A 9,930-nucleotide genomic window follows, 5' to 3' on the forward strand; every position below is an offset into this window, starting at 1 on the left:
ATGTTATAATTTATATTATATTATATTTATTATATTATATTATAATATTATTATTATACTACAGGCCCAATGCATGAAATTCATGCAACAGTAGGTCTTCCTTCCCCTGGCTGCCAACACTGGTTTCTCTCTGACACCTGGGACCTTGGCTTTCCTCTGGCCACCAGCCTCTGGGCTTCCCTTGCATACCTGGCTTCATCTGGAAGGTCATCTGGAAGGACATCTGGTCTAATTAGCATATTATGCTTTTATTATTATAGATTATATTATATAAGATATACTAAAGATATAATGAAGAAAGATATAATAATGACAAGGATCTGTTTGGACAACAAGCTAATGGGAATATGAGATGTGGGACCAGATTTTAAGAGTCAAGCTAAGGCTAGATATATAAACTGGGGTGTAGTTCTATATAAGGTAATATTTAAAGCCAAGATATTATGTGGGATTTGATAGAAAAGGTTAGAGAAAAGAGATAAGGAAAGAAAAATGAAAACAATGAATTTGGGGATCATCAATATCTAGATTATATTGTGTTATTGTACTTTAAAACATTAAAACATAGCAAATGGTTTAAAATATTAAATGGGTCAACATTAAAAATATATGTGTATATATTACCTGAAGTTAGAAGGAGATCTAAGGCCTTCAGTCCAACCATTGACAGATTCATATTGGCATTATGAACTGTAAGCATTTTAATAATCAGTCTGTAATTAAAAAGAGAAATTGAGATCAGTGAAATATAATACCCAGGTATTTGCTTTTCTTAGCTATTGGTTTTAGTCATCTATATTTTATTCATCTCATTGTATTTCATTCCCTATATTGAAGTTTATGTATGTTTTTTCTCCCTATAAACCTGAGCAAGGCTTACGACAATTCAACAGGGAATCATTCTGATTCTCAATATAGAAGTTATAACTTTTTCCTCAAAATATTCAAATTTAATTATTAATGATTTTCTATATCTAAAATATGAAAATTTATATGCATCAAGAGATCAAGCCCATTTTATATGATATAAACTTATAAAATACATGTAATACTATTGATGTCTTAAAATATAAAGAGATGTTATAAAGGTATTAGTTTGTGTATATAAATTAAGAATCATTTGAATATCTAAATTATTGATATTCAAAAAAAACTAGTGGTTTATATTAGGTCTATAATTTAAAAGTCCTATTTTTGAAAAAGAAACATAATATTTTACAATAGAAAGTAAACCTAGGATATCAATAGTATTCAATCAGTATTTATTAAATTTGAGTCTCTGGGTTATCAATTCTAAAATATGCAATCTTTAGCCAAAGCCGGTTTGGCTCAGTGGTAGAGCGTCGGTCTGCGGACTGAAATGTCCCAGATTTGATTCCGGTCAAGGGCATGTACATTGGTTGTGGGCACATCCCCAGTAGCGGGTGTGCAAGAGGCAGCTGGTCAATATTTCTCTCTCATCGACGTTTCTAGCTCTCTATCTCTCTCTCTTCCTCTCTGTAAAAAAATCAATAAAATATATTTTTAAATAAATAAATAAATAAATAAATAAATAAATAAATAAATAAATAAAATATGCAATCTTTAGTCTATTCCAACCCAGTGATGCTTGGCTTCCATTGTTAGGTAGCATCCATAGCTTCATTTAGTTCCAAGAAACTTGTTACATCGTCTTCAATTGGTGAGGTGAGGAGGTGAGTGACCCCATCCTTCAACACTGTGGATTCTCCTCCTATCCACACCACCCCTACCTCTCCCTACACCATTCCCTCTATTCAGAACTTCACCATCCAAGGAATTTCTTGCTCAATGCTGTAAGCCTTTGGCGCAGGCAGGGGGGGGGGGGGGGGTGGTCCTTGAATTTAGGGAGAAATGTTTTACAATAAACTTTGCTGCTAATAATCTAATATGCTCCACTGTAGAGAACAGTGTCTATCTTCTTCACACTTCTTCTTGCCTAAAGAAGGCGTGTAATAAACAACTGATGAATGAAGGGTAAACGAATGAATGATCAAACAAGTGAATGAGTGACTGAATGAATGAGCTCTTATTTGTCTAAATTTGCAATTATAGTTGATCCCAATAAACAATCCAAGATGTAAAGTTTCCTTTTGCATATGTTTTGTTTTTCACAAGCAAAATGCCATTGGGAACAATATGTATTCACTTCTCTGTGCTAAAGGAAAGTCCCATTAAGAACAAAGAAAAAGTTCATGACCATAGTTTTTAAATGTCACAAAACAAAGTTATCGAAAAAGAATTTTCCTAGAAACAGATTTTCCTTTGAAACATTTTTTCTTAACTAATTATGGCTAAATAAGTGGTTTCATCTACAAAGCAATTATGATGCAAACTGCAGTAACATAGCTGGTAAAACAGCTGCAGATGTGCTGAAGGTAATTTCCTCTTTTCATTTTGAAAGCTGTGCTTTAAGCTCATTAAATATATATGTATGAACGTGCATAAATGTACTTCTTAAAAACAGTAAAGCATCTAACTTTTTATTTCCCTTTTTTAAAAACGAGTGGTTTGTATCAGTTCTATAATTTAAAAGTAAAATAATGTCTCTTGGTTTGAATTCATAAGTAGTCCTTAAAAATCTACAACTTAACCAATTGTACAACTGTATTACATTATTATTAAAATAATAATGCCTGACATTTTACCTCAAATATTAGTCTCCTTATTCAATTAGATAATATACTTCTGATTTGAAAGCTCTCTATAAAGGTAAATCATTGATGCCTTTACCAGTGTTCCCAGTGGTTAGAGCATCAACCCCACTAAAGGATTTCAGATTCGATTCCTGGTCAAGGGCACATACCTGGGTTGAAGGTTCAATCCCCAGGCCCTGTCGGGGCATGGGTGGGAGGCAACCAATCAATGTGTCCCTCTCACATCCATGTCTCTCTCCCTCCCTCCCTTCCTCCTTTCCACTCTCTCTTTAAAAAAATCGATAGGAAAAATATCCTCAGGTAAGGATTAACCCCCCAAAAAGTAAATCATTGATCCAAGAAAAAAAATATCCTTGTATTTTAAATAATTTTGCTAGATTGATTGTATTACAAATATAACATATCAAGAAAAGGGTAGTCATATGTATAGAGAAATATTTAATACAGTTTTTTGACACATCTGTCATACTTACTGGTGAACACCAAGGACTTCCCAATCGCATCCAATATCCTGGGGTCCCGTTAAGCTTTGCATTGTATCTGGACAGATTTCTATTAATTTGCATAGCAGTGACCAACCCACCTGAAAGCAAGAAAGGCAAATATTCACATCTTTTAAAACATGCCAATGGAACATTTTCAGTCAAATGTGAATATCTTCATTCTTAGGACAGGTGACTAGGTTACTTTTAAGTAGTTATTTTTAACAAAATGATAATCTAACATACTTCCTAAGAAAAGCAAGTGATGTACTTACATCTTGTTCCAAAAATCATACCAGGTCATACAAAAAAAAATATTACAACATCTTTCTGAATGACAAATGAAATGGATGTGCCTGTTGTCTACGTATTAAAGAGTAAAACACAAAAAAAATTGTTCTCAAGGGCATAGCAGCATTATGAAGTGCAAGAAAGGCTATATGCAGGCCTCAGTATTATTTAAGTCACATCTACCTGACAGAATTTCTTCTAAATATTTAGGATTTAAATAATAGGGGGAAATGAAGTGGCTTGGAATGGAGGATTAGGGAAAGTCGAAGATTTTTATGGCCAAGTGTGAGTTATCAGGAAAGACTGCATCTCAGGTAATGGACCCAGGACAGCAGCATCATTGTCTTATGGCAATATAACAAATGTTCCAGAAAGAAAGAGAAAGACAATACAACATAGAGAGGAGGTAGAATCTGTCCAGGGAACCCTCCAGATTTCTTTAGAACATCTAAAAATGAGCTGATGATGTCTAGACATCAAAAGTGTCCCTAGGCTCTTTCATAGTTCCAAATGAAATACTATCTTACCGATGCATGCTTTTTGTTTTTATTGGGGGGGGGGGGGTTGTTTTCCTTTTTATTGAATGTATTCGGATGACACTGGTTAACAAAATTATACAGGCTTCACATGCACAATTCTACAGCACATCACCTATACACTGTGTATAGGTGTGAACACCCAAGCCAGGTCTCTATCCATCACCATTTATCCCCCTTACACACTCCTCCCCTCCTCCAAGCCCCGACTCCCAGCAATCACTACACTGTTGTCTGTGTCCATGTGTGTTTTTTTCTCTCTTTTTTTTCTTTTTTGCTCAATCCCTCCACTCCTCCAGCTCCTTAACCCCCTCTCTTCCCCCAGCTGTTGGCCTGCTCTCTATCTATGAGTCAGTCTCTATTTTGCTTGTTAATTTTATTCATTAGATTCCACATATGAGTGAAATCAAATAATGGCACTTGTCTTTCTCCGACTGGCTTATTTCACAGAGCATAATGCTCTCCAGGTCCATTCATACTTTTTAAATGTATCTTCATTCTAAGACTGGATAAATAAGTGGAATTGAGGGATGCAGAGAGCTGAATGACAAGGATGAGACACTTCTGTGCATCTAATAAGGAATAATAGCACAACATTCTTATTTACAGGAATAAGGAACATTTCACAAGATAAAAATAATTACACAAGATCTCTTTACTATATCATTTCTGGATCTTTTCTGGATTAAGCATGAATTGCTTTACTCCATCATCATTTCCTTTTAAATGCTTTCAAATTACTCGAAAAGGCAACAATTTCTGACAGCTATTTTTCCTATACTTAAGTAAAACACCCTCCTCCATATAAGCTGAATAGACATTGACAATGCAGCTGTCATAGAAACCGGCTATTTTTGTACTTTCATAAAATACATTGAGACTTTTCTCCCAAGTATTTAAAAAAATAACATTGGAAACAGCTTCCGGTGGAAAATAAATCATTAATCACATAGGATGCTATATTCATTTCTGTAGCTGCATGGAGAAAACCTGTTTTGTTTTGGTTGGTGATGCAGCAACATCAGAAATTGCTTTGCAAAAAGATTGAGGCAACTAGGCTGCTATGATTAAATAGAATTGTGGGCCTTAGCTGGTACAGCTCAGTGGATAGAGTGTCGGCCTGTGGACTGAAGGGTCTGGGGTTTATTCTGGTTAAGGGCACATGCCAGTTTGCAGGCTCGATCCCCAGTAGGGAGCTTATAGGAGACAGCCGGTCAATGATTCTCACTTATCATTGATGTTTCTATTTCTCTCCTGCTCTCCCTTTTCTCTGAAACAAATAAAAATGTATTTTTTAAATAAATAAATAAATAAATAAAATAAATAGAATTTCTGGCCCTAAAACATGGGTAGCAAGTGATCTACCCTGATTCCCCGAAAATAAGATAGTGTCTTTTATTAATTTTTTCTCCCAAAGTTGCGCTAGGTCTTATTTTCAGGGGATGTCTTATCTTTCCATGCACTAGGTCTTATTTTCGGAGGATGTCTTATTTTCGGGGAAACACGGTATTAATCTGTTCAATTAAAAGCTTATTTTTCAAAGAGAGAAGATTTCCATCCTATACAGTTATGATTCAACTAGAGGCTCGATGCACAGATTCATGCAGGAGTGGGGTCCCTCAGCCTATCCTGTGGCGATCTGACCAAAACCAGCTCTCTGATATCCCCCATGGAGTCCTGGATTGCAAGAGGGCAGTTCTGGGGTGACACACCTCGGAATCAGGCTCCCTTCTCTGTGATTCCCAGTGGGTCACCTGAAAACTGCAGCTGCCAAGTCACCACAGCTCGGCAGTTCCTGTGTTGAGTGTCTGCCCGCTGGTGGTCGGTGCACATCATAGCTACCAGTCAAACAGTTTGGACGGTTGCGTAGGCTTTTATATGGAGAGATCAAATTGGTAGTTCCACTTTATAATAATTAGCCTATAAACTCAAAGATCTAATTAATGCACAATGGGAAAGAGTGCAGGGGATTAAAGAAAATTTTAGGCCCCTTCATTAATTTCACTCCCTTACCTCTAAGGTTGAAACTGAGTGGACAAAGACAAGTAATGTAAAATTGAGGAGCACAGAGAATCATCAGATGACTGGCAGGAAAAGAAAAGTAATTAGAACAGCTAGCCTAACCACCAATTCCCTAAAGATTGTCATTTGTTAAGGAGCATGAATAAAATATGAAAAGACCTTGAAAATAAAAATCCATAATCTGGACTATCATGTTAAATGAATTTCTGAAACAAGCTTTAATATTTTATTATGAAGAGAATTTACCTGAACTGCTTCAATTCATCATTAAGAGCTTTTCACTCAGCACTTCCAGCTAATTCAACATACAAAGCATGAAAGGATATCTATATTAATTGCAAAAGTAATACAAAAAGATTCGAAGAAGAAAAAACCCACTTTCTCTTAAGTGGAGCATTAAAATATCAGTGAGAGACCCCCTTTCTGCAGTCCTTTGATAAGACCGATGATAATTAAAATTGATAATGTCATTGTGTCTAGCGTGGCCACAATATTTGCACCAAATGGCTGTGATTTTTACTTGCATAAAACCTTGTGAATTCAGACAGCTAGCGGGGCTGCCTGATGGGAAGATATTATTATGTGTGTGAAGACTTGAGTCCTGGCTCTGTCACTGCTAGGCAGTTGCTAAAATAAAGAAGTGGGTGGTGGGTTTTTCCCGGGCTCCCCTTGGTTCTCAAGTCTATCACTGCCTCCTCTGGACCCTGCAGACCAAAGCCCAGCCACCCAGGGTCCAATGGTTCTGCGTGGCACCCAACAGAGGTGGCTCCATCAAGCACAGAATTCAAGGAATGGAGGGTGCCAGACAAGAACAAGCAAGTAAGAGGGGATGATGTGGGTGGAAAGCTCAAAGGGCCAGAGCTAAAAAATGACTCATATTTCATGGGCGAAATTCAGACACTGGATGCTAAAAAGAACAGTGTCTTTTTCATGCCTCCATCTTTTCATATTTTATTAGTGACAGCCTGAACATCAATAGTCAGATGGTAACTATTTCAGCTGAAGAAAAACAAAAGTAACCATTTATCCCAGATATAATTGCCCCTATATAAAAGAAGCTAGGTATGTGTTCACCCAGATGAGGCTAGCTGGATACAGAGATAGGCAGGAGATAGAGATTTAGAGATGCAGATGATTCTTACAGGTGTCTAGCCTCACAAGTAGGTATTATGACTGCACTGAGAGTTCAGAGTTCAATTCTCTTTACCTCAGGACCTTACATGCAAATGACAACACTGATTTCAGTTCTCTAAATCTCTATGTCTACAAAGGAAGTTAACATGTTAGGAGGTATTTGTTTTGTCTGGTTATCATCCTTAATTATCTCCTTTGGGCTCTCTCTATATAATAGAGCTAGCAAATATCTGGCTTTCTAATGGTGCACATTCTAAGTTTCACTTCTACATTCATTTTTATGTGAAGACAGTTGAAACATACAAATCTGAGCTTATTGAGGAATCATAAACCATGATTTCATTTAGATACTACAAGATAACCACAACTAAAGAGAGAAATCTGTCTTAAAATTTAAAAAAAAAAAAAAAAGCTTAACCCTATGAAAATTTGTGAGTTACCTCATTTTATTAATTTATTATTAATTTTACTACTGTTTTCACAAATTATTCGCAGTGCTGTCATCTGGAGCTGCTGTACATTGGAAAGATTGTTGGGATGACTTTTACTTTAATACTGATGCACTCAGCCAATAGCAGAACTAAACCTCAACCTATTATTATTCACCTCCCCCCACCACCACCCATATTGTCAGTCAACTGTAATAAAGTTACTTCTTGAAGACAGTTAGGGACCCCTTTAACACCGTTAGCTTTTGATCACGATTTGACAATCCTTCTCCATCTTAAAAAATCACAGTCCGGGTTTTATCAAGCCAAATCTCAGAACTGACGCATAGCTCCAGGTATGCAACCTTGACAGGAAAACATCCATCTCCAAAGAGAAGGGGAAATGGGCGGCATGAACACTTTACCTGCTGCACACACGCCACTCGCACGTAGGAGTCCAGGACGATCAACAGAGGCACGTGGACATTTTTGCCTTGAAATAACTTGGCGGCTGGAAAAGAAGGGGGATGGGGGTATAAAAAACTAAAACGTAGCAAAGTCACCATTCCCAGTGGCACCCTTTTTTCAATCTGACAAGGGGGAAGGAGGGTGGAGCAAAAGGAGCCGCCGCAAGCCCTTCCTAGAATTCTCAGCTGCTTTCTGCACTAAGGAGTGGAGTTAGTGGTTTCCCTAAAGCATAGTTTTGTGCAAAGATCGGAGGAGAAAGTTTGCAAAAGCGGATCAGGGGAAAGATAGGGGGTGTTGGGGGGAAGGGGGGGGGGGGCGGTCAAGGAACAGCTGCAAACGATTACCGTGGTCCGCGTAGGTGAACACCTGCATGTCCTCCAGAATCTGGACCAGCGTCTCTATCTGCTTTCCTTCCTGGAGATTGTTCAGCCTGACTATCAACTTCTTCAAAGTTTCCTCGTCCTCCTCCTCGCCCCCCTGACAGCTGCCACTGGCCATGATGGGTCCCACTGCCAGCAGGCCTCCCTGCCCTCCTGCGCCCAGGCCCGCAGCTCCCAGGCCCCGCTCCGGGTCGAGCACAGCTCCCCGCCCGCAGCCCGCGCGCCCCACGCGTCCCCACGCCCGCCTGTGTGCGCGGAGGGAGGGCGGCGACTCCCCACCCCGCTCGCCCTGCCCTCCCGGAGCCGCTCCTCCCGCTTCCTCCTCCCCCACCCAGGCCCCAACACGGAGCTCAGTGGCCTGCGAGAGGCTCGCCGAGGCTGGGGACCGTGGCGAGCAGCGCAGACAGGGCAGGAGCGGGGACCCCTGGCCTGGATGACCCTGACCGTGACCCCTTCGCGGGCCAAGGCAGCCCAATCCCAACGGCAGGGGCGTAGCGCGGCCCGGGATCGCGCAAGAAACTGGCTCAGCGGACCCGGTCCGCCCAGTCCCCCGGGCCCAGGGCCTGGGCAGCGGCCAGAGGAGGTGCGGGGTCTGCCCCGGGGCCGGCCACCAGCTCCCGGGCCCAAGCCTGGGCTCCCGCAGCCCCGCCCGAGGTCTGGGAATTGGGAAGAGGGAAAACGAAAGCCGCCTCCTATCTCCGGATCTAAGAATAGAAATCTGGGCGTTGGGAAAAAAAGGACACCGCCCAGCTGGCCCCTTTTTGGAAAACATTCTCTTTAGAGTTCCCCCTGTAGGAAGATGAGTGATTTCCCCCCAAGGATGGAGAGAGATTTTTGCAAAAAAAACAACAACAAAAACCCATAATAATAATAATAATAATTTTGCAAGTCACCTGAATAAATACTTTTCTATGATTGCTGTAGCCCTTTTTAAGGTAAGAAATTTAAAAGAAAAATGTTTTCCCTGATAGTTATCTGAAGCTCTGTTAGCTAAAATGCCACTAAAATTAACTATTAAAATTTCGAGTTTGCACTCAGGAGATTCCTGATCATTGGTGCACAAGAGAAACACAGGGAAAGCTGAAGTGAAAAGGTGATAGATGCAAACCTTAATGAACACTGTTTTCTCTTGGTATACAAAATTACTATGAGGATGCCCGGCTAGAACCCTAACGTTAAAAGAAAAACAGTGGAAAAGCAGTGTGAGAAACCTACAAGGAAACACCGTAGACCCGGGCTAAGCAAGGCATCTATTGCCTTCAGATGGTTTGCCTGAAGGTCATTTACAAAACAGAGGATTGGACGGGGAAGCTGAGCATTTCACATTTGTTTTCAATTCTGTTACCTCATCTTGATGGCAATACTGAAATGGATAAGACAGCTACTTACCTTCCTTTTACTAATGAAGCAGTGGAGATGTAGAGGTGACAGAAGAGCATCCTTGGAGTCACACAGATAAGTTGGGGGCCATGACTTAACCCCGGGTAGATCTCCTAAAGTCCACCTGAAGGTTC

The 9,930-nt window shown here is 39.9% G+C and overlaps 1 protein-coding gene across 4 annotated transcripts in view; it reads right to left on the reverse strand.

The window, feature by feature from the left end:
- Positions 1–9,098, reverse strand: part of LRRK2 (leucine rich repeat kinase 2) — a 120,784-nt gene extending 111,686 nt beyond the window's left edge. For all 4 annotated transcript variants that reach the window (XM_084877800.1, XM_084877799.1, XM_084877798.1 and 1 more), the window contains exons 1-4: positions 8,381–9,098; positions 7,994–8,079; positions 3,149–3,258; positions 625–713 (exon numbers count right to left, since the gene is read on the reverse strand). In XM_084877800.1, the coding sequence (XP_084733926.1) occupies positions 625–713; positions 3,149–3,258; positions 7,994–8,079; positions 8,381–8,534 (439 nt within the window). In that variant the 5' untranslated portion in view covers positions 8,535–9,098. The remainder of the gene's footprint in view (positions 1–624; positions 714–3,148; positions 3,259–7,993; positions 8,080–8,380) is intronic.
- Between the last annotated feature and the right edge of the window lie 832 nt (positions 9,099–9,930).

This window comes from Pipistrellus hanaki (genome assembly GCF_964339955.1).
Source record: "Pipistrellus hanaki genome assembly, chromosome: 3".
In the NCBI taxonomy this organism is placed as follows: Eukaryota; Metazoa; Chordata; class Mammalia; order Chiroptera; family Vespertilionidae; genus Pipistrellus; species Pipistrellus hanaki.